Source organism: Salvelinus namaycush, chromosome 13 (genome assembly GCF_016432855.1).
Source record: "Salvelinus namaycush isolate Seneca chromosome 13, SaNama_1.0, whole genome shotgun sequence".
Classification (NCBI taxonomy): domain Eukaryota; kingdom Metazoa; phylum Chordata; class Actinopteri; order Salmoniformes; family Salmonidae; genus Salvelinus; species Salvelinus namaycush.
Window position 1 is genome coordinate 8,901,504 of NC_052319.1, and position 26,230 is coordinate 8,927,733.

General features: G+C 42.1%; 1 protein-coding gene across 2 annotated transcripts; it reads left to right on the top strand.

Annotated features, from left to right (window-relative positions):
- Window positions 1-19,172: 19,172 nt before the first annotated feature.
- On the top strand, window positions 19,173-26,187 carry LOC120058208 (ORM1-like protein 1). 2 transcript variants are annotated; one of them, XM_039006696.1, is made up of 4 exons: window positions 19,173-19,284; window positions 20,446-20,626; window positions 21,923-22,074; window positions 22,388-26,187. In XM_039006696.1, the coding sequence occupies exons 2-4, from the start codon at window positions 20,453-20,455 to the stop codon at window positions 22,521-22,523; spliced, it is 462 nt and encodes a 153-aa protein (XP_038862624.1). In that variant the 5' UTR covers window positions 19,173-19,284; window positions 20,446-20,452; the 3' UTR covers window positions 22,524-26,187. The 2 variants fall into 2 exon arrangements, with proteins under 2 accessions (XP_038862624.1, XP_038862623.1); XM_039006695.1 differs by having other exon boundaries at window positions 19,182-19,292.
- Window positions 26,188-26,230: the final 43 nt, after the last annotated feature.

Consider the following 26,230-nt stretch of genomic DNA (forward strand, 5'->3'; position numbering starts at 1 on the left):
ACTGAAGACAGATGGAAGACATAGGCGGCCACCTGTGCTAATTAGCTATCTTGCGAGCAACGAACATCTGTGTAAGCGTAACTTGGGAGATGTCTAGCTTGTGGATCTGTGCAAAGCTGCGACAGTAAGTTTGATTTTAAGATTCCTTGTTGATACGAAAGATAAAGGGCATATCAGCATGTTTCGAAAACCGGTTTGAAAGTGATGATTGTTTACTTTTCTAAACGTTAAAACACACCGCGTCGTTATTGTAGTTCACGTGGAGCCAAAATGTGGGCGGATGTAACCGCTGAAAACTTTACATTGTGTTCGTTTCAACAGCTCATTACCTGATTTTCCCTCTAATCGATATCAGTGATTTATTACCACTTGTCAAAACAGGGTTTTTGGTGCTTGTTTAAAATATGATTACTATTGTTACATGTATGTGTAGATGGATAGCAAATTGTATGTTTAGGCTTTCAATATATCAGGATTTGTTTCTGCATATTGGATATTGATTTGGACACGTTACAAATGTGTTTTGTCATTGGGCTATTTATCAAAATGTCTAGTCAACAGGAAGCAGCGACGAAAAAATGTAAGTAATTTAACTTAAGTAACATTTAACTTAAGTTTTAGGAATATGAATTTTACTTCCTTTCCAATGGTATAATTTCTAATGGTATTTAATCAGGTAAAAACGGCCGAATGAGTCCAAAAACGTTCTACGATGAATTTACTTGTATGATATACCATAAATCTCCAAACGGGCCTAGGCTGAGTAGGGTTTAATTAGTTAACTAACGTTACCTGCTAGCGTTGAATTAACTGCCAGCTAACATTAGTTATAACCTTACCTGCCAATCATTTACTCTTGAAACGAAGAACACGTTTACAATACATTATGAATAGTGACTCACTTAATAACTATTAAACAATATTTCTTTGAATTGACAAGGTTATTGAATTTTGCATGATAGCTGTCTCCTCGGCACTTCTTCTTCGGTGGAGTTTGATGACGGTTGGCATCCAATATGTTGCATTACCGCCCCCAACTGAACTATAGTATAAATCCATTACACTTTGTGATACCAAAGGGGAAAGGGGAAAAATAAATGTATATTTTTAATTACGCTACTAACAACACACACATTAAAACCCACCACCACATTCCACTACTTTAACCCTATCTGATCCTACCCCAGGCCATGATCTGAGAGGACAGGACACTACCACTCAACACACCCTGTAACTCTACTGAAATCAAATCCCGTACCCCCCAAATACTTCTCTGCAGGCTGCCACCACAACATCTATTTTCTGTGAAGTACGTTTCATTTCTGTGATACAGATAACCACGGCTATGAACGCTAAGAAGACAACCTTACTGAAACATATACTGTATCACTCATTGGCTTATTCCTCAGGTCTGGCACAGATCTACTCTTCACAGAGATCCTCTCAGAATCCCTCACCCTTAATCCACCCTCCTACTTTCTTCACTGCCTCAGCATACGACATCTTCTGCACTACTCTGACCCTGGCCACCTCAATATGCCTCTCTCGCAAAGGAAAACTCCGATGCACAGCAAAATGGGCACCCCTACAGTTGACAACTTTTTCCACCAAAACTACACATTCCTCTGTCCCATGTCCTCCTGCACACTTCCCACATTTTGGAATCTCCCTCCTACACACTGATGTGACGTGCCCATAAACATGACACCAATAACACAGCAGTGTATTCAGCACAAAAGCTCTAACAGCATAACTAATATATATCCTAACATTACTTTGTCAAGTAAAGACTCAATTAAAGATCAAAAGAACAGACTGTCACCTCTGTTTCACTACGCTCCCCACCGGATCTGTGTCGCACCAAACAGCGGGCGTCACAAACACCAGGAATCTTCAACCTAAATTGCTCCACCTCCACACTTCACGCTACCCCAGAAATCACTCCCTTCAATGGTGCCCTGTACTTAAGCGCAAAGCAAGATACAGGTCTTTCCCCAAGTTGCGTCGCACGGAGCACCTGCTCCCTCTGATCTGAAGAAACACAAACATACATCACAAGTCCACTTTGGGTTACTTTCACCGACTCAACAGCACCCACCATCTTTTCCACCCAACATGAAACCACCCATGGATCTGCCGAAAGGCCTGGTTCCACCCTCTTCAAAAATCTCACTTCCATTGGACCATACGTATCTTTATCATAACCATGTCCATCAATGCAAGGCTCTGAGCTCCTCACAACACCTTCCAACTCTTCTATTTCACCTCCAAAACTCAAACTGGGGTCTGCCACACTCTTTCAACATACCCTCTCCCTTGTTATTGCTAGTGTCAACAGATTCAAACCCATCCTCTACCTCCCTCAGTCTTTTCAACCTCCTCTCTCTTTCCCTCCAATCCTCCTTAACGAATTACCTGACTCCTTCTGAAAATATTAAACATTGCCAAGCCGAAAACTATTTTTACCCTCCTCGAGAGACATGCTAAGCCCTGTACTCCCTTCACTTCAAACTAAAGCCCGTCTCGTGCCCAACTGGTTCAATAACAATGAAAATGTGCACCTTCACCCCCTCTAGCATGTGATTCATCTTGTTCTTTTAGTGGTGCATGACTCCTGTGGTTGGTTGAAGGAGTCGACTCTTTCGACTCTTGCTCGACTCCCTAAACACGTTGAAACAGATGCGTACACGCCACCTCATTATTTCAGAGTCCTACTTGGAAGACCACAGGGTGGGGGTGATGGGAGTAGTGAGATTTATAGGGAATTATTTAATTTTATTAGAAATTCAGGGTAAGTTTAAGAGAACATAGTGACCGGCCTCACACTCCAGTACAGTAGGTGGCAGGGTATGCACCTGTCAGTTGTTTGCAATTCACCAATAAAAACTTAAAGAAGACCGAAGACTATTTGCGTCCTAGAGGACTGACATGTGCATGATGCTGCCAAAAAAACAAAAAGTGCATGATGCTGCCTATTTGCTCATCAATTTAGCCTATAAAAAGCCTATTTTGTTAAGTATTGTGTTGCAAAAGTCAAGGGGTCTGATATTTATTTAATCAATTTTAGAATAAGGCTCTAATGTAACAAAATGTGGGAAAAGTAAAGGGGTCTGAATACTACCTGAATGCACTGTATCTGTATCATTCATCTTCATCAATAGCATCTCCCAGGTCTTCCTCACATTTTTGTTTTACATGTTTTGTGTCATCGGGAAAGGCCTCTATCAACCCTTGATACAGTTTGGATATCAACTTTGTAATTTGTCAGACTGCCTTAAAATAGCATCTGGCTTGTCCGATGTTTTCTGCACAGAGAATAAAGTTTTGTATCTGCAAAAATTCACCTCAGCTGTCACAGACTGGTGTTCCCTGGCTGCCTGGCCCTGCTGAGACCCCTGTCACAATCTGATCCGCCTATGATGAGACATGACAAAGAATTACCTTAGTGTACATTTATACATTACATTATCCAAGAATAGAATCAATGGTTCAATCATTTAAATGACCATTATTCCCAGATCCCAGACTAGCCTTAAGCTTAAACTGCTGTCATGTAGCTGCTGTAGGTCTACCCATCAACTCAATATGGAACTTTGTATCATTCACTGATATTGTTAATATACTGCAAAATTCACCTGAGCTCCATAGACTGGTCTTCCCTGGCTGTCTGACCCTGCTGGGACCTCTGTCACCATGTGATCCTGCTAAAACATGCCGACTGTGCACTAGAGGGCTGCATACCCGCTGGATGCCTATGGGACCTGCGGGTCCTGAGAGAGATAATTGCGGCCTGGTCGACATTTTTCATGCTGTGGGCAGGGATGAAAATATTTTTGTTGGCCCAGATTATTTGGAAACGGTCCTCTTTCTGCTTTTTCTGCGTTAGCCTATCTATTGTATTAAAAGCACATATTTTTTTGCATTGTTCACACACTCAGAATTCGCTGCTTTAACTTCAGTAGCCTACCTCTCCTAGTTAGGCGCGAGATTTCAATTTCGCCTAGTATGTGGGTCTCATTGAAAATAGAGTAGGCTGCATACATTAAGTATGAAATTAACTTAAATATGATTAGAATGTAGTTTACTACAGTGTTTGTAAATACATTTTGATAATGGAAAGAAGTGGAGGGCGCTCAACCAACGTGAGTCGAAGTGCAATCAAATAATTTATTGAAAGGGAAAAGACTACAACGCGCTACTATGTTGAACGAGCCTTGGACCTTTTCATTTTCAATAAGTATTGATTCCCCATTTATTTGTCTCTGCCTGCAAATTGTCCTCCTAAAAGGTAGGCTATATCCTATAGGCCTATGCAAAACGTAGCAATTGTTGCTGTCATCATTCATTCTGCTTCAAGTTCAGTAGTCACACCAGAGAGATCAGATGCGCGTGTGGTCTCAATTAATTAGAGTAGGCTATAGCCTATGCATGGGTGGAGAAGCACGGAGCAGTTATCTTTACAAGGAAATGTACTTCCTAAATGGTTTACTACATTGCCTAGAAATAGGCCTACATATTGATCACCCATATTTCTCTGTCTGAAAATCTTCCCACTCCTAAAAGGCAGGATATAAAAATAGCTCGAGAAAGTGCAAGTCTCTCCTACTCTGTTCTCTTCAAACAACATTCAGCATATTGGCTGATATAGCCCAGTAATAAAGATGGCATAATATAAGGGCCATGTGAGAATCTCTGGTAATTTTAACTATTTCGTAAGTTATATTTGCTCATTTGATATTGCCTATTGGACGTAAAATTGCTGGGACCATGGCTGGCAAGTGAGCTGGATCACATACGCCTAAAATAACATTGCGGGGACTGTGGTTGGGTTTGGGATCAGTTCTTGCGGTAGCAGGTGGGAGTCGGACAGAAAGCCAGCAGGTGGAGTGTGGCATGAAAAGCTTCCGGAGAGGGATGAAGAAATCGCTCCCGCACAGACCTTTACTGTGCACCATGACAGTGAAGCTTGTAATGTTAGAGCTGTTTATTACTGTGTCCGTGTGAAAAGTAGGGAATTAGCTAGGGAAACTGACAGATCAACAACGTTACATTGGCATACTGACTAATAAAAACTCACATTGACATTCTGACGCTTTTTCAGTGCAATCTTAAATCGTTTGGCTGATGGTTTCATCGTTTGACTCAGTTCTATTGTGATTGAGGCAAAAATAATAGCTAACGTTAGCCAACTTTTGGCCAGCTCTCTCTCTCTAATGGTACATCAACTGGCGAAAGCTAGCCAAGTTAATTTACTTCTGTTGACATGGAACAAAACAAAGGCTACAGTATATTTCCATACAAACAACTGCTGTCAGATAGCAATATGAGGTGGCTATTATTACTATCTGACATGGCTATTATTACTATCTGACAGATAGCTAGAGGTTTGAGCTGACCAGTCTGTGGTATCTACTAGCTAGCGTAGTTAGTAATTCATATACCTCATTTGAGATGGGATGAAACATTATGTAACATTACATGTCAGTTACAATACTAGCTCAGCACCGCGAATAAACACTAGTTTCGTTTTTTTTCTGTTAAGTTAAACAGCAGTTACCTTGCCAGCTACATCAGTCAATTAAAGAGTAGTCAGTTTATGCTCTGCTTGCTTTTACAACTCGGTGAAAGAGTGCAACACACACTATGGTCAACTCTCCCTTGCTGACCCAGCCAGCCTTCCAGAAGCGTTGCTTTTACACAGCCTGTCAGCCCGCTTTGTGGTGTCTGCGCTGTCCTAAATCCAGCCGGATGAACACTCCAAACAGCCTACCCGACCGCTCAGAGTCGTCCGCATGGTCCTAAAGCCAACCTTTCGCTGTTTTTTGTATTAACATTGCAATGATAAAACTGGGGGAGACAATGCAATTTCAGAATGTAGGGGGGATATGACACTGTTCGCAGTGAAAGTTGCACCCCTTCATGTCCCCATAATATTTCAATTGATGAAGTGTGATAATCATTATTTTTGCGATCCATGGTGGTAGTCTTTCCTAAGAACAATGCCCCCCATCCCTGTTGATTTGAGCTGCTGAACCGTGTTTGCACTTAAGATGCGTTTGCAGATGAGAAAGTGAACTTGCCATTTCCAAAAAGTTTAGTGAGGATGCCCTACTTTGCGATCTATTGCCTAGGACAGGGCTCTTAAACGTAAGCATGTTAGCTAACGCTTCCCCTAACCTTAACCATTTTAGCTAACCCTTAACCCACAGGTGTCAAACTCATTCCACGGAGGGCCGAGTGTCTGCGGGTTTTCGCTCCTCCCTTGTACTTGATTGATGAATTAACATCACTAATTAGTTAGGAACTCCCCACACCTGGTTGTCTAGGGCTTTATTGAAAGGAAAAACCAAAAACCTGCAGACACTAGGCCCTCCGTGGAATGAGTTTGACACCCCTGCCTTAACCCATTAACCCATTAACCTAACTTCTAACCTTAACCCTAACGCCTAGCTAACATTAGCCAGCTAGCTAACGTTAGAGTTAGCCATCTAGCTAAAGTTTGCCACAACAAATTCAAATTTGTAACATAATTTCCAAATGGCAATTTGTGATGTATCATACAAAATGGAGGAAGGTAATCCACAAATGAATACATACCATACGAATCCAATCATACTAAATGGCGTGTCTCGGCTTTACGTACTTAGTCTCAGAGCATTTCGGATTATTATGTTGCAGCGCAACCAAGAAGAGTAGTATGTTCAGATTCTGCATCAGTTTTGTGCAGTAAAGGATCTGGGAAGTCAGAACGTGATAATTTTATTAGCGAAACAAAGAAATGGGATAGAGGTTCTGTTTTGTTGTATCCCTGCTCATACAGGTCTTGTAATGGGAACAGAAGAGAGAAATAATGTTGTCTAGGATGAGCATACAGGATTTCATTATTTTTTTTAAATTGACAGGGAAGCATGGTACTAGAATGTGCGATGTTTGTATGGTGGAAGAAACAGTTGAACATGTCGTAGTATTATTATATTGTGAATTTTATGATATATAGGGAGAGTTTACTTGACAGGGTCAGAGAGGTGGGATGGGGTGTGGGTGGTATTTTGGGTGGAGGGATGGGAGTAGTGATATTTGATTAGAAACACGGAGCTAGATAAGAGACTGTGACCACTGAGGTACAAAGAACCGTGACCGGCCTCACACTCCAGTACATTAGGTGGCACCTTTTAGTTGGTTGCGATCCGCCAATACACATTTTTTTAAATAAGAAGAAGCTAGCTGCTATGTTTATTAACTGTTGGGGTACCCATGTTGCTTGAGAGCAGAAAGGGCCATGTTATCCAGGACCCTTGGGACGTCCCTACCCAATGAAGTTTAAATGTAAAATAGTTAAGGTAAGAGTTAAGGTTTAGGGTTGGGACGTCCTAAGGACCCCGGATTGCATTGACTGTGAGAGAATGGCAGGTTGAGGTTTCCCGGGTCAGAAGGTATCGTATGGGTTAGTTGGTAGGTCCATTTTTCTTCCCTTTTCCTCATCCTTTTTTCCCCTACCCTTTTTGTATCATAAAGTGTAACAAAGGCACACTTCAGAACAGCAGGCGGACACAGCGCACACAGTAAGTGTTGGCATGCATAGAGATCCTATTAAATTACTAGAGGGGCTATGTCATAAACCCTCAAAGTTCCAGAATGGAGTGAAATAGTCAACCATATTGGTCAGTGAGAAAGCCAAATCGCTCTAATTCGAATGAATGGCTATAGTGGCATAATCCAGGAAAATAAAAGTAATGCATGTGATATGTCAGAAATTGTGTAATATAATTATTGGCAACTTAAAATATTGTCATATGTGGCATGGCTTGCAAACTATCACGAATTACAAAGGGAAACCCAGCCGCGACCTGCCCAGTGACGTGAGCCTACAAGATGAGCTAAATGCCTTCTATGCTTGCTTCGAGGCAAGCAACACTGAACCGTGCACTAGAGCACCAGCTGTTCCAGACGACTGTGTGATCTTGCTCTCCGTAGATAATGTGAGTAAAACCTTGTTGTGGAAAGTACCACCAGGGACACCTGAAGTCAATCTTAAATTAATTATTATCAGCAAGCTGGAGAGGTCACAGTCAAACTTAGATGCATAAAGTACCGGTCTGAAGTGAGCTCTGCTGGGGCAGTTCCGTTAGTTATCTTATGTACTGCTTACACAGACAAGCCACATAGGCATAGTTCATAGGGTTGGTTCCCACATGTGTCTGGCACCATCTCCCATCTTAATTTATAGAACATATTCTGGCCGTTCTGCCAGAAGGTCTGAGGAGGGGGTCATGACCGTCTCCCCCTCATATCTCTAACCAGCACCTACAAGAACCAATGATTGTATGAAACAAGATGTACAATTCAAGGCTGTCCCTCCAGACAATACATTTTTATTCCACATTCTCTACTTGTATCACTTTTATGATAATAATCGTTACAAATGTAATGACATACACTTTAAAAGCCTTCATTCTGGGTTATACAATCTAATTAGTATGATAATACCAGTGTTTTTTTTGATTATCTGTACTTTGCTATTTTTGACAACTTTTACTTCACTACATTCCTGAAGAAAATAATGTACTTTTTACTCCATACATTTTCCCTGACACCCGAAGTACTTGTTACATTTTGAATGCTTAGCATGACAGGAAAATTGTCCAATTCACAGACTTATCAAGAGACCATCCCTGGTCATCCCTACTGTCTCTGATCTGGCGTACTCATTAAACACACATGGTTCGTTTGTAAATAATGTCTGAGTGTTGGAGTGTGCACCTGGCTATCCAAAAACTAAAATGGTGCCGTATGGTTTGCTCAATATGAGGAATTTGAAATAATTTATACTTTTACTTTTATTTTGTACTTAAGCATATTTGAGCAATTACATTTACTTTTTATACTTACAGTTGAAGTCGGAAGTTTACACACACTTAGGTTGGAGTCATTAAAACTCGTTTTTCAACCACTCCACAAATTTCTTGTTATTAACAAACTATAGTTTTGGCAAGTCGGTTAGGACATCTACTTTGTGTGTAACAGTATAACTTTATGGTGTCCCCTCGCCCCGACTCGGGCGCGAACCAGGGACCCTCTGCACACATCAACAACTGACACCCACGAAGTGTCGTTACCCATCGCTCCACAAAAGCCACGGCCCTTGCAGAGCAAGGGGACCCACTACTTCAAGGTCTCAGAGCAAGTGACGTAACCGATTTGAAAGGCTATTAGCGCGCACCACCGCTAACTAGCTAGCCATTTCACATCCGTTACACTCACCCCTCCTTTTCCGCAGCAACCAGTGATCCGGGTCAACAGCATCAATGTAACAGTTTAACTTTATGGCGTCCCCTCGCCCCGGGCGCGAACCAGGGACCCTCTGCACACATCAACAACAGTCACCCACGAAGCATCGTTACCCATCGCTCCACAAAGGCCGCGGCCCTAGCAGAGCAAGGGGAACCACTACTTTAAGGTCTCAGAGCAAGTGACGTAACCGATTGAAAGGCTATTAGCGCGCACCACCGCTAACTAGCTAGCCATTTCACATCCGTTACATGTGCATGACACGTACATTTTTCCAACAATTGTTTATAGACAGATTATTTCACTTAATTCACTGTGTCACAATTCCAGTGGGTCAGAAGTTTACATACACTAAGTTGACTGTGCCTTTAAACAGCTTGGAAAATTCCAGAAAATTATGTAATGGCTTTAGAAGCTTCTGATAGGCTAATCGACATCATTTGAGTCAATTGTAGGTGTACCTGTGGATGTATTTCAAGGCCTACCTTCAAACTCAGTGCCTATTAAAATAAAGTGGGGATCCTAACTGACCTAAGACAGGGACTTTTTACTAGGATTAAATGTCAGGAATTGTGAAAAACTGAGTTTAAATGTATTTGGCTAAGGTGTATGTAAACTTCTGACTTTAACTGTATGTGTGTATGGGGAGGAAGGAGGGTTACCTCGGCAGACTGCAGCAACGCATTAGACTTGGCCCTGGCTCTGAGTATCCTTTTTGAATCTCTCCATTTCTTTCTTTCTGCAGGCTGCACCCTGTCACTGAGTTCATGTCACGCCCTGACCGTAGAGAGATTTTTATGTCTCTATTTTGGTTTGGTCAGGGTGTGATTTGGGTGGGCATTCTATGTTGTATGTTCTATGATTTTGCATTTCTATGTGTTGGGCCGGGTGTGGTTCTCAATCAGGGACAGCTGTCTATCGTTGTCTCTGATTGAGAACCATACTTAGGTTGCCTTTTTCCCACCTGTATTTGTGGGTAGTTGTCCATGTTTAGTTGCCTGTGAGCACTACGTTGGCTTCACGTTTCGTTTGTTATTTTGTTAGTTTGTTAAGTGTTCTTCGTTGAATTAAAAGATGTATTCCAATCGCGCTGCACCTTGGTCCACTCCTTTAAACGATCGTGACAGAACTACCCACCAAAAGAGGACCAAGCAGCGTGGTTACCTGGAGAGTTGGACATGGGAGGAAATCCTGGAAGGCAAGGGACCCTGGGGACAGAGGAGTGAACATCGCTGTCCTGAGGAGGCAGCTAGGAGAGGGGCCAAGGATTACACGGGAACACGGCTGGCAAGGAAGCCCGAGAGGCGGGCACACGGGCAGTTTGGCTGAGCCAGGTTGGAGACCTGAGCCAACTCCCCGTGCTTACCGTGGCGGGCGTCGTACTGGTCAGGCACCGTTTTATGCGGTGGAGCGCACGGTGTCTCCAGTACGTATTCTTAGCCTGGTGCGCTATATCCCAGCTCCTCGCATCGGCCGGGCTAGAGTGGGCAACGAGCCAGGACGGAGTGTGCCAGCCCTGCTCTCCAGACCTCCAGGACGTCTCTACGGCCCAGGATATCCTGCGCCGGCTTTGCGCACTGTGTCTCCAGTGCGTCTGCACAGCCCAGTGCGTCCTGTGCCTGCGCCCCGTACGTGCCGGGCCAAAGTAACCATCCAGCCAGGACAGGTTGTGCTAGCTCTGCGCTCGAGACCGCCAGTGCGCCTCCACGGCCCAGTGTATCCGGTGCCTCGGCCAAGGAAGAGGCCTCCTGCATGTCTCCCCAGCCTGGTGAGTCCTGTGCCTTCTCCCAGAGCCAGGCCTCCTGTGTGTCTCTCTACTCCAGTGATGATCCATGGCACGAAGCCTCCAGTGATGATCCATGGCACGAAGCCTCCAGTGATGATCCATGGCAAGAAGCCTCCAGTGATGATCCATGGCAAGAAGCCTCCAGTGATGATCCATGGCAAGAAGCCTCCAGTGATGATCCATGGCAAGAAGCCTCCAGTGATGATCCATGGCAAGAAGCCTCCAGTGATGATCCATGGCAAGAAGCCTCCAGTGATGATCCATGGCACGAAGCCTCTAGTGATGATCCATGGCACGAAGCCTCCAGTGATGATCCATGGCACGAAGCCTCCAGTGTTGATCCATGGCACAAGGCCTCCGACGAAGGACGTCAGTCCGGAGCCTCCAGAAACGATCCCCAGTCCGGAGCCTCCAGCGACGATCCCCAGTCCGGAGCCTCCAGCGACGATCCCCAGTCCGGAGCCTCCAGCGACGATCCCCAGTCCGGAGCCTCCAGCGAGGCCCTTCAGTCCGGAGCCTCCAGCGAGGCCCTTCAGTCCGGAGCCTCCAGCGAGGCCCTTCAGTCCGGAGCCTCCAGCGAGGCCCTTCAGTCCGGAGCCTCCAGCGACGCCCTTCAGTCCGGAGCCTCCAGCGACGCCCCCCAGGCCGGGGCCCACTCCAAGAGTGCCCAGTCCGGGGCCCGCTACGAGGGTCCCCAGTCCGGGGTCGGCGGCGAGGATCCCCGCTCTAGAGGCGCCACCTAGGTGGGCCAAGCCAGAGGTGGAGCGGGGTCTACGTCCCTCACCAGATTCGCCACCACGGAGAAATGCCCACCCAGACCCTCCCCTATAGGTTCAGGTTTTGCGGCCGGAGTCCGCACCTTTGGGGGGGGGGAGGGGGGGGTACTGTCACGCCCTGACCGTAGAGCTTTTTATGTCTCTATTTTGGTTTGGTCAGGGTGTGATTTGGGTGGACATTCTATGTTGTATGTTCTATGATTTTGCATTTCTATGTGTTGGGCCGGGTGTGGTTCTCAATCAGGGACAGCTGTCTATCGTTGTCTCTGATTGAGAACCATACTTAGGTTGCCTTTTTCCCACCTGCATTTATGGGTAGTTGTCCATGTTTAGTTGCCTGTGAGCACTACGTTGGCGTTTCGTTTGTTAGTTTGTTAAGTGTTCTTCATTGAATTAAAATATGTATTCCAATCGCGCTGCACCTTGGTCCACTCCTTTAAACGGTCGTGACAGTTCAGCTATTGCCTTCTTCTTCCCAGTCTCTTTATCTTTCCTCCATTTCTCCCTCTCTTTCTCTAGATACCCTCTCCTTCTTTCAGAAAATTTATTTTTCTTTCAGAAACAAAATGCAGAAAATGATGTCATGGCTTTAGAAGCTTCTAATAGGCTAATTGACATCATTTGAGTCAATTGGAGGTGTACCTGTGGATGTATTTCAAGGCCTACCTTCAAACTCAGTGCCTCTTTACTTGACATCATGGGAAAATCAAAAGAAATTAGCCAAGACCTCAGAAATAAAGTTGAAGACCTCCACAAGTCTGGTTCATCCTTGGGAGCAATTTCCAAACGCCTGAAGGTACCACATTCATCTGTACAAATAATAGTACGCAAGTATAAACACCATGGGACCACACAGACGTCATACCGCTCAGGAAGGAGACGTGATCTGTCTCCTAGAGATGAACGTTCTTTGGTGCAAAAAGTGCAAATCAATCCCAGAACAACAGCAAAGGACCTTGTGAAGATGCTGGAGGAAACGGGTACAAAAGTATCTATATCCACAGTAAAACGAGTCCTATATCGACATAACCTGAAAGGCCGCTCAGCAAGGAAGAAGCCACTGCTCCAAAACCGCCATTAAAAAATGCCAGACTACGGTTTGCAACATGGGGACAAAGATCATACTTTTTGGAGAAATGTCCTCTGGTCTGATGAAAGAAAAATAGAACTGTTAGACCATAATGACCATGGATATGTTTGGAGGAAAAAGGGGGAGGCTTGCAAGCCGAAGAACACCATCCCAACAGTGAAGCACGGGAGTGGCAGCATCATGTTGTGGGGGTGCTTTTCTGCAGGAGGGACTGGTGCGCTTCACAAAATAGATGGCATCATGAGGGAGGAAAATCATGCGGATATATTGAAGCAACATCTCAAGACATCAGTCAGGAAGCTTGGTCGCAAATGGGTCTTCCAAATGGACAATGACTCCAAGCATACTTCCAAAGTTGTGGCAAAATGGCTTTAGGACAACAAAGTCAAGGTATTGGAGTGGCCATCACAAAGCCCTGATCTCAATCCTATAGAAAATTTGTGGGCAGAACTGAAAAAGCGTGTGTGAGCAAGGAGGCCTACAAACCTGACTCTGTCAGGAGGAATGGGCCAAAATTCACCCAACTTATTGTGGGAAGCTTGTGGAAGGCTACTGGAAACATTTGACCCAAGTTAAACAATTTAAAGGCAATGCCACCAAATACTAATTGAGTGTTTGTAAACTTCTGACCCACTGGGAATGTGATGAAAGAAATAAAAACTGAAATAAATCATTCTCTCTACTATTATTCTGACATTTCACATTCTTAACATAAAATGGTGATCCTAACTGACCTAAGACAGGGAATTGTTACTAGGATTAAATGTCAGGAATTGTGAAAAACTGAGTTTAAATGTACTTACTTCAACTGTTAGTATATTTAAAACCACATACTTTTAGACTTTTACTCAAGTAGTATTTTATTGGTTGACTTTCACTTTTACTTGAGTAATTTTCTATGAAGGTAGCTTTACTTTTACTCAAGTATGACAATTGGGTACTTTTTCCACCACTGGGTAATACTCTCATCATAATAAAGGTTATACTTCTATTAACGAGAGTGAATTCATGAAAAATACACAAACAGCATGTTAATAACACAATTAGGCAAACAAAACACACGCTGCAGATCATTTGGCAATTTGGGATCCCAAACTTCCAAACACTCGGGAATTCTTTTTTGCAACAGTGGCAATGTATTAGGCGAGATCAGTCATATTAGAAGAGTGATCTAGAACAAAAGTACAACATTCATCGCCAATGATTGCACGAGTGCCCCCTTGACCTGTCAAAAGATAGTCCCAGGAAAAAATACACCAAAGAACCTGGAGGCAGGTGTGTGAGTGATGTCAGTCAGAGACCTCTTATCTCTCCTCATTCCAGGAGGTTTGTAGTCTTTTAAACAGAGCCTTCGGATCCTTCTTATTGTTTGGAATGGTTCTCATAGCTGTCACCACAAATCCAACAGTGCAGGCAATTGATCCATTAAGATTCATAGTACATTGTTGGTCAAAGTCTTAAAAGGTATTTTTCCTGCAAATGCTGTAGTAAAGTTCACCTCCTTAACCGGACACAACCCACTCACCCAACAGTCATTTTCTTTGGATATCAGGTCGTTAACCATTTCTGCTCTAGATAAGAACAAATTGTCCTCATGGTCCTTCCACAATGACTTCTGGTCCACTCCAGGCCTGCGTTGGTCCCTTTGGCTCGGGACTTACCTCACCATTGGGGCGGCAGTGGTTAGAGTGTTGGACTAGTAACCGAAAGGTTGCAAGTTCAAATCCCCGAGCTGACAAGGTACAAATCTGTCGTTCTGCCCCTGAACAGGCAGTTAACCCACTGTTCCTAGGCCATCATTGAAAATAAGAATTTGTTCTTAACTGACTTGCCTAGTAAAATAAATCTAAAATTATAGAAACAAACATGTCGCCTTTGTACTTTGCCTCAGGCCACAAATACATTTGCACATAAATCATTCCATCTCACCCATAACACATTAATTGCTCCACTTATATAGTTATAAACATATTAATAACTTGCTCAAGTCAATTAGTCAGTTACAAAAAAATGTGTCAGTTTCCAGCATCTGGAACAATGATCACTCACATGTTCGACACCACCTAGAAACCATATTGACTTTCACAGGGAATGTTATAACAGTTTCACACTAACCTTGATAAGAATGAGATTGTAGCTTGGGCTAAAATTACTCAATCCCCAATCTAGTGGCTCTCCTCACATTTTAGGGGCATAGCTCTGTCTCTAGAAGCCTCACCTTTCCAAATCATAATTAGAACTATTGATAACTTATCCAACCCAAATGTAGAATGACAGAACCAACGTGAAGCACTATCACTTGAATTTAAAACCCTCAACTTAGAAAACACCGACACTGGCAGAATGTACATTTATATTGACATACAGTATGTTCATCTTCTTGTATTTCTAGCATGAACTTTTTTCATCACTGCCCCCATTTGTGGTAATGACAGATTGGTATCTCAATGCATTCTTAGTCTAAATTACTATACATTTCACAGTGTGCAGGTCTCCACAATCAATCTGATACCCCAAATAAACAATTTTGGACAAGCCTAAATCAATTACGGGCATGGTTGACAACCCCCCTCCTTCACGGCACTCATTCTTCTAGTGTTTCTTCATTTTCTTCTTCAGATAGCTTTACAGTTCATCCTCCCAATGGCACATGTGTTCAATGTGGATGGCTCTTGATAATGTCCGGATTTTCAATATCTGGGTAATAATCTGATTTTCCCAAGCAGACGAATCTCACCTGAGCCGCCACCATCCTTTACGGTTCATTATGTCATGTTCATTTTCGGACCAGTACACCAGCAGCATGAGAGAAGTTTGGAATCATTCTCTCTCTATGCTCACTCCACATGGAAGGTCTCAGGACTCATGTAGAAGTGGTGGACAGGGCCATAGTGAAGGCCATTGTTGCCATTACTTCAGCCGGTTAGAGGGGGTTTGGTTCACTGTTCTCGTTCGAATTATCGCTTCCATGCATCTAGATACCATCTGTGGTCCCCTTTGCCATAACCTCGAGAGAGGACAGACCAGAACAACAATTTAGGTTAGGGCATTTCTGATTCAGGAAATCCATACAAACTATTTACCGTATGACAAAATATTACTACTACCAATATTCTTAATACAGATCTCTAAGACAAATGTCAAAGAAAATAACAACACACAGATCTTAGCGATCTCACCGCAGAGTTACAGGGTCAGGGAGTCAGAGGGCTAATCCTTAGGGAGAAATCCCGAACATCCAGCAGACCCAATCAGGTGAGATTTGTATTGAAGCAAGACAAAAACAAAACAACTACAACAATACACATAAAACAACAACAACAATACACTTCTTCCCTTTTGACACGAATCACATCGTGATTCATGCGTCCAAAAAAAACACTGCTGGTTAAATCAAAATAACAAATAAAATTAGAATTACAACCCTTTATCTCCATCTTAAAATAATTGTATCCCATAGGGTAATTCAAGGAATAGTAAAATAGATTAGAGACAGGTATCCTTTACTGTACCTCAGACTCATTTAAAAACATTTCAAACATTCCAAACATTTTGTGTACCAGGTTTACATTGTGTTTTTCAGCCTAGCGGCAGCGTAGCCTAGCGGTTTGAGCATTGGACTAGTAACCGAAAGGTTGCAAGATCGACTCCCCGAGCTGAGAAGGTAAAAATCTGTCGTTTTGCCCCTGAACAAGGCAGTTAACCCACTGTTCCTAGGCCGTCATTGAGAAAAAAAAAATTGTTCTTAACTGACTTGCCTAGTTAAATAAAGGTAAAATAAAAAAAATAAAAACCATTTTATCAAGAGAATTTACATGTGTGTACCTAAAACTCGGAAAATAGGTAGAAAATGTCATTTGTGTGCCATTTAATGTGCATCCTTTCTAACTTGTGAAAACCCCACTAAAACCAAAATAAATAGACCCCACACAATAAATCAAACACAGTGTTAACATCACTAACAGATATTCATAACAGGTAAAACAAACAAAATGGCCAGGCCTTACTTAGTGTGGGAGCTCCCTTAACAGCCTGATCAGGGTACCATAGTTACGTATAGTACACAGTCTCAATTACTGCTCTCCTAAGGCACCTGCCTCAGGAAGCCTTTCAAAGGGAGAGATAGAGAATCATTGGTAAACTTGTCAAAAAAAACTTAGTAGCGGACATTCCATCAGTCCTGGAAGAAAGAAAATAAATATGTACTTAGTTTTCACTATGTTACATTTTAATCAGTCCTAAAAATTCTTCATCTTAATCGAGTATTCTGCATCTTGGGCAGGAAGTCTTGAGAAAACCATGGGAGACTAGTTAGGATCGAGGGAAAGATGAATGGAGCAAAGTACAGAGAGCTCCTTGATGAAAACCTGCTCCAGAGCGCTCAGGACCTCAGACTGGGGTGAATGTTCACCTTCCAACAGGACAACGACCCTAAGTAGACAGCCAAGACAACGCAGGAATGGCTCCGGGACAAGTCTCTGAATGTCCTTGAGTGGCCCAGCTAGAACCCGGACTAGAACCCGATCAAACATCTCTGGAGAGACCTGAAAATAGCTGTGCAGCGACGCTCCCCAACCTGACAGAGCTTGAGAGGATCTGCAGAGAAGAATGAAAGAAGCTCCCTATGGTTGTGCCAAGCTTGTAGCGTCATACCCAAGAAGACTCAAGGCTGTAATCGCTGCCAAAGATGCTTCAACAAAGTACTGAGTAAAGGGTCTGAATACTTATGTAAATGTGATATTTCAGTTTTTTTATACATTTGCAAAAGTTTCTAAAAAAACAGTTTTTTGCTTTGTCGTTATGCGGTATTGGGTGTAGATTGATGAGGGGGGAAAAACCTATTTAATCAATTTCAGAATAAGGCTGTAACGAATCAAAATATGGAAAAAGTCAAGGGTCTGAATACTTTCCGAATGCACTGTATCTACCTGAATTACCTAGTACCCCTGCACATCAACTTGGCTATACTAAGAAGCAGGGGGTACACACAAGGCAATGCTGGTGGGAGACCGTAAGGTTGAGTGGGAAGATGGTTGAAACTGATGTTTTGTTTGAAACTGCTGGCGAGTTGGGTGAAGATGAGAGCACAGAGATTGAGAATGAATGGATTACCATGAAAAAAAGGAAACGAGAAGTAAAGTTGTGGTGGAAACTAGGAAACCCCTAGACTCGTTTTTAGTCAGAGGGAGGTTTTTGGACCAATGTAACCTTGGAGATCCGTTTGAAATTTCGATACATTTCATGGAAGCGTTGGGTGAAGTTGCGTCAGTGAGCATCATAAGAAGTGGACTTATTTACATGTTTTGTGTGTCCGAGGAGCAGAAGTGGTATGTTTCATGTATGGATCTTCAAAGCAAAGTACCTATCAAGGGATATATCTCTGGGGTGGCGCATAAAGTGCGTGCAGATGTAATACCTGTGGAAGTAGATGGAGTGGTGGGCGCACGTCGTTGACTGACCCGTATGGTAGATGGAGGGAAGAAATTCTGTTCATCCATACTTGTTTTCTTTGATGAAGAGTCTCTCCCTTCTCATGTCAAGTTGGGTTATGTGAGATACCCTGTAAGAGCCTTTGTTCACAAACCCCTTCGGTGCCATAAATACAAAAGATTTGGTCATGTGTCAAGCATATGCATATGGGAAGAGTATTGAATTGTGGTGGCGAACATGCGCTCGAATTTCTGGATTGCCCTGTTGGGTTTAGGAGACAGAGGTGGCAAGAATAAGGGCTGTCCAGCGTGTCTCCTATCTGAAGGATGTGAGAAGAGTTGAAGGAGCAAGTGGCATTGAAGATGCAGTGGTATTTGAGCCTGCACCCGTGAAAGTGTCTCTGCAATCAAGGGATCCTGATATATTACATGTGGAAAAAGGTGGACTTTGTAGCATTATTGCAATGGTCATGAACTGCATAGCGCAAACAAAGAAGAAATCAGGAAAAATTGGAATCATTGTGAGCGCAGCTGAACGCTTTTTGGGACTCAGTGAGTTTACAGCAGAGGCATTGCAAGAAATCCTGTCAAAGGAGGATCCGCCCTCACATGCCCCTGAGCCTTTGTAGGGATGTGACTTGAATTGGAATGTGACTGAAGGAGTGTGATGTTTTTTTTTCTTATTTTCTTCTACAATAGATGTTTTCCTATAGTTTACCACCCATACAGTAGGTGGCGACATGCACCTCTAACGAATTTTGGTGGACCGCCATTATACCATAGAAGAAGAACTGCTCCAAAGTTAGCTAGATAGCTCACTAGTCGCTAGCGGACAGGTTCAGTCAACAACAGCACGGTTGATTAGGGGAGACTGGCCTTCTGCACTGCCACGTTTAAAAACAGGTTCATAACAAGGTACTCCAGTAAGTATATTGCCATATCTATGTGTTGACTGTTAAAGTTTTTGATAACACTAGCTATTGATATGCAAATGTTGTCGCCTAGCTATCTAACGTTACAGTAACTAGATATTCCTAGCTTGTCAACAAAATGGCTAGCTAGCTATTCAACTGGTGTTTCAAGCATACTTGACTTATTAACATTAGCTGGAGTTTGGCTGAATCAGTAGTAGCTGGGACTTATACAAATGTGAACATAATACCAAGTAATCTACGATAAGTTAACTAGCTAGCTAGAAATATGATACAATGAATGTCAATGAATTACAAGCCATCTCACTTAGCATAGGTAACTAGCAAGCCCAGTTTAAGGGCAGGGTTAATGTTGAATTTACCTTTTTTAAGAATCACACTTATCTAGGGAAAGTTGTCGCTAACTTCTGATCACACAGGCTTGGCTCTGGAAAGTTGTTTAATGTTGACGCTGCTGTCTGCTACCTAACGTTAGTGAGTTGCTTTTCGTGCCTTGATATTTTCTGTCTCAAACAAAGTTCACAAGTGTTGCCTAACATTGTTGCAGCACTTTTCTGAGCCTCAGTGCAGCTGCTTATGAATGCATTCCCTTCTTAGGACAGTTGCACGTGAATAGCTTGGTTTCCCATTATAGGCTTGAAAACGAACATGCTACACGCTTTCACGAAATGGCTGAGATACAAGCTAACCAGCAAAGTAGCTATATAAACATGCATACTTAACCACAGGCGTATTTTTTCCCAGCATTATCAAGAGCTTGAGAAATCTTAGAATGTATGACGCAACCTCGAACTTTCAATCTCAAGCCAAGCAATGGTCTGAAAAGCAACTAAGACAAGTGAAGTCCAAATCGGTTACTCATGTCATTTTTGTGAAAAGCTTTATTTGATTTGCCTGTAAACAGCTGTAGGTATTGTTGTGCAAGAAAGGTGAAAGTGTACTACATAAGCAGATCATGTTCGTAATAATTTCTTGTACCTCGAGGCTATGACCTTTTTGTGTATTGCAATGCAGCAAGTCATTATTTTATAGTCCTGAAGCAAATGGCTCCCTGTTGGGGTTCATTTTGAATGACTCGTTTTTGTGTTAAGTTATTCAAAGGAATAATGCATATTCATCAATAACATAATCCACTTGTTCACAGAAACAAAATGAATGTTGGCGTTGCGCACAGTGAGGTGAACCCCAACACTCGGGTCATGAACAGTCGAGGGATCTGGCTCACCTATGCCCTCGGTGTTGGAATGCTTCACATTGTGCTCTTGAGCATACCCTTCTTCGGTGTAGCTGTGGTGTGGACTCTCACAAATGTTATACACAATTTTGTAAGTCATTTTTCTTCTCATGAATACATTTGTGTTGACCCCATTTTGAGTGCTTTTATTACTTGGGACAATATCAGTATTGCAATTAAGACACGAAACAGACCAAATGTTGGTCCTTTTTAAAAACCTGCTCTATGTAAAATATTGTGTGCTATGGCTTGGAAAATAAATTAAATGTGACTTTGGATGACACCAATGTTTGTTTCCAACAATAGGGCTGTTTTCCTAAAGAAGTTAAATTTGATTTGTTTTGTTTCCTTGCCACAATACTAACGAGTGTTGCGGTATCGTCCCGGCCCTAATTATTACCAGTTTGTCCTTACTTTCAGCCATATCATGGTAAAAAAAAACTACTTCAAAGTTGGTGCCTAGACATTGCTGCTTCCTCAATGCACTGGCCTCTCATTGTTCTGAGCGGAATTCCTTTAATAAAGGAACAAGGTCACTGGCATGTCATCACTCACTAAGTTTAGCTGTTGTCCCCATATTGTATGTAAAGTCTTCTGCATCACAGCGATAAGGAAGGCCATTAAAAGGGGACCACAATATCCTGCACTTTTTTTTGTTCAGCAGCTTATTGTTTCCTGTATCTTTTGTTGCTTGCCAGCAAATACTAGTTCAGCTGATAAATCAATAACAATTTCAGAGACCTTGTTATTAGAATGTATTTGTATTTATTATGGATCCCCATTAGCTGTTGCCTTCCTGAGGTCCAGCAAAATTTAAGGACATGAGGTCATTCAAATTACCTCATGTCCACAGTGCCAGGTGTTATAAAGAAACTAAGTGAATACACAGAACATACTAACTCCCATGTCCCACTGATGAGCAAGTAGTTTAAGTATCAGTCCCGTGTTGTGGTAATTATGACATGCTTTGGTCAGCAGTTTTCACTCGCACTCAGCTTCTTATCATAAATACAGTTCAGGTTCTATCACAGCTCTGTCTTTTAAATGTGTACATTAAAGTCATTTAGCAGATGCTCTTATCCAGAGGAATTTAGTCGTTAGTGCATACTTTTCATACTTTTTTTCTTCTTCTCCGTACTGGTCCCCCATAACCCTGGCGCTGCAAGTGCCTTGCTCTACCAACTGAGCCACATGGGACCATGAAAGGATGAATTCTCTTTTATCAAAAGAAAAAGACACGTAACCGAAAAGACACACAGCTGTGCTGCAACATCTACCCTCAGTCCCTGGCACCATTTGTTACTTTAAGATTTGTTTGTCTTGTCTTAGTGGACTGTCACTCACCATTGAGACTTGGACTCATTCTCTGTATGTCTGTGTCTTCCAGGGGATGTATGTCTTCATGCATGCAGTGAAAGGCACTCCGTTTGAGACCCCAGACCAAGGCAAAGCCCGGCTCCTGACACATTGGGAACAGTTGGACTACGGCGTGCAGTTTACATCATCCAGAAAATTCTTCACCATCTCCCCAATCATTTTGTACGTAGCCTTCCGTCATTTAGAATAAGAGGTTACATTTCTGTACATTTTGCTTTAGATACCGATTTAGCATCCAGTGCAGAAGTAATTGTAAACCGTATGGGGTGGTTTCCTGGACACAGATTAAGCCAAGTATTGGACTGAAAAGCACTTAAATGGAGGTCTTCCATTGAGATTGTGTTTTAGTCCCGGACTAGGCTTCATTTGTGACTGGGAAAACGGCCCTATAAATGCTAATTGTTGACCATGTTGCAGATATTTTTTAATTGACACATTTGCTAACTTTTTTTTTTTTTTTTTTTTATCCCCCTAGATATTTTCTTGCAAGCTTCTACACAAAGTACGACACAACACACTTTGTCATAAACACTGCGTCCCTTTTGAGCGTGCTGATCCCCAAATTGCCACAACTACACGGAGTCCGAATCTTTGGCATCAACAAGTATTAATCCGAGTGTTAAGAGGGTCAGTGGTGTGTGACCAACTCTCAAAGGAGCTATTGCCTCATAGCAAGATGAATAGTTAACCCTATGTACTATGTACCACTGGAGTGTGTACTAAGCAGTTTTGTACAGTACGTGCAATTGTCACTCATTGTTTAGATACGTCAGGTTAAACTAGTGGGAGAATGAGAGAGAATGCCATGTGCATTACTAACTTAAGTAAATATTTAATGTTGTATTTTTTGATCTGCATAGACCTGGGCTGGCCCAGGTTTCAAACGTGGGCCTTTTTTTGTTCTGTTTTTTTGTTATTTGCTCTCACTTCACACAGTGACACGGACTGCGTTCCTTGTCACAATGTATTTTTCTGTTCTTAACCGGAAGCCTTAAAAATACCAGATGTATTTTTAAAGATGATTTCTTCATAAAAGTAGGGGCCTATGGTTCATTGTTTGACACACACTTAATTTCTAGAAGGGTGTCAATCTTATTACTGGAAAAAAACTGGGGCATTAGAACCGTTGCGTAAATTTTACACTAAATATCTGCATGCGCCATTTCTGAAGACTGCACGCACAAATATTGAGATTTATAAACTTGGCACACGCCAATCATACGTATGTTTCCCCCTAGAAATCAGACCTGTCGTAAAACTGCGTACGTGAAGCATTATAACTTAGCCTGAAAAACGCCCATCATTCACCTTTTATGGTGACAATAACGCCCTTATTTACTTTGGAGGTATTGGAATTAGGCCAAGACCATATCTGGAAATGGCGAACTTGATCAAATGTTTTTGGAGGTGTTGGCAGAATGTTTTCTTTTGCAGTGGTAGTTGTGGTAGCCTATCTGACTGTTTCTGAAAGACAAACATTTGCTAATTGTCGTGGACCTGTAAACAGATTGAATTAATTCAATCATGTTTAGCATTTACTTTTTCCCCTAATCTAAATATGGTGCACTGCCCGCGAGTTCTGAAGCTGACTCCTTGAAATACCTACTTAGTGGTAGCTTACACACACTTCAATGCAAAATATCAACCTGTCTGCTCACCTGTTAAATTCTACTGTATGTTATAAACCACGCTCCCTTTCGGATGCATAGAGCAAAAACTTGAAATGATTATCGCCTATATTAATAGGCCCAATTAAATGAGATGCGCGTTGGTAATTTGTTGTATGGCTGCTTCAGGAAAATGAACTCATCATGGCCAGAAAAGGTGAGCAATTTATTTTGCAATAGTTGTGTATAAATGAAATGTTTACTCGGAATTTGACATTACAGTATTCAGACGTATCTCACAAACGTCAACGGAAAGAGGTGAACCCTCTGCTCTACCGTTAAACTGCACTTAAGAACAGATCACAAAGCAAAATACTTAAAGTAGCTCATCTATTTACTACTGTGAAGTGGGTCCAATTAAACAATTGATGGGATGAATGGTAGCCTATCCTAACTTGTATGAAACCATCAGTCAGAAAAGGTGAGGAATTTATTCTACAATGGTTATGTAATTGAGGTAAAGAATACATCTATTTCTATAATTATTTTAGATCAAATAAAGGGATATTTGCTCTTCTCACTAATGGTAAATGATTGCATCTTATTATATTTAGCTAGGCCTACCTGTTTTGTTTTTTAAAACTTTTTTTGTTATAAGAGTGTCATCATATATTCCTGCACAAGGCCACTACTTGGCTACTTCTGCCTTCTTACAATGCAATACTTAAACCACTAGAAACTGTGCGTACGCATGGTCTAAAGCAGCAGTGGCGAACTAATTGTGCCCCGGGGTCAGCATTCGGTTTTCATAGAGTTCGAGGGCCACACTGAAAATGTTATATTTCCTTGCCATCAAAATTAGCTAAAACATAAGTCCTATATTCATCGTCTTTGGAATTTAATGCTCCCTGACTGTCTTGTGATTTATTAGCGAGATGGACAGTCAAGAAACTATGAATGTAGGTCCATTGACTGCACAATGATTATCGAGCTGGACAGTCAAACTGTATAAATATAGGTTCATTATAATTTCTAGTTTAGATTTGGTTTTAGTCATTTTTTTTAAGTATATTGAGTGGCTTTTGTTTTTACTGGGACCACCTTTGTGGGCTGTATGTTTGACACCCCTGGTCTAAAATTTGTGTGAGGATAAGCACATTACATCAAGTTACATTTTTATTAATGCCAACTTGTGTGAATTCTGGCGCATGCATATTTTGGGCATATTTTGTGTGTATGCAACACTTGAGGCCCCTGAACAATATGAAATACTAATTTAGCATGATTTCCTTTGTATATTAATAATTTATCCGTGTTAATCATTTAGGGCAGGCATTTTTGCAGTGTATATAGTTTGTCTGTATAGTTTCATGTCTTATGTGAAGATCAGATGATTTGTCATAAGATGTTAAGTGTTGTCAGATAATTGTTTACTGAGACAGGTCTATGCTATGGCTATGTACCTACACATGACTGCCAAAATAAACACTTGAGTAAATGAGGGATGTGAAGTATATTGAAAGTGGGTGCTTCCGTGTAGCTGTGGTTCCGGAGTTAATTAAGCAATTAACATCTCATGATTAGGGTCATATAAAATGGCCAGTTTCCCATTATTTCAGCTACCATGGCTAGAAAAGATCGGTGACTTTGAAGAGGGGTCTCAAAGGAGCATAGGTGGTTTAAAGTGTGTGTGTGTCACCAGCTCTCAACTCAATTGAACACTTCTGGGAGAGTCTGGAGTGGTGCCTGAGACAGCATTTTCCACCATCAAAACACCAAATGATGGAATTTATCAGGAAGAATGGCATCGCTTCTCAATCCTCGTGGTGATGTTAAATATTAGTGATGGCAATATTACTGTGCAATGTAGATGTTCTATTTTCACCTGAGATTGCATAACTCGTATGTTGATGTAGTGTCCATCGGTTATGAATGTTTCAACCTCTGTGTTGAAGTTGTGCTTTTATGTCAGTTCCTGGCTTCAAAGGGCACCAAAAACAACACTATCCACAAGTTTTAGCGGTTCTGCTGATCCTGTGATCTTACTAACAGATCTCATGGTTTATTTTAGTACAATGTATGGCAACTCCGTTAGCTAACAGAAATTGTTAAACGAAACACCTCGCCAAACAACCGGCATGTTTTTCTAATTTACAAGGAAAGATTCCAGTGGTCATGTGAATTTCATCTGCTCCGATTGGATGAAACGGGCCGCACTGCTGTATGGGATGAGTAGTTTGTTTGCCCCCTAACTGGTATGTACAGTCTTGTACCCTTGACTTTTCTTCCATATCACTTTTTTTTGTTACGATTTCTAGTCTTTTGAATGAATGGTTCACCCTGGAGATTTTTGTACCTATTCCACTTGACATGCATTTTGTTGAAATTTGCATGCTAAAACCAAGTGGCTGTGTCAGTTTCGGAAGCATAACTGTGGAAAGTGGGGCATGGTGGCACAACGCCCTTTTAAAGACACTTTATGTTGGTGTTTCCTTTTATTTTGGCATTTGCCTGTATATTCATGTAGATGTTTAGGATATGAATATCTCCTGGAGGCTACTATTAAGACAGCTAGTCCTGTTTTTGCTTGGTTATGGCTTATCCAGGGTATTCTTGGAGCTTTGTCAGCCCTTGTACCTAACATCATTAAAACATTTATGCCCTGAAAGCAGCATGTATGTCTTAACTGGATGAAATCTCGTGGGAAATGA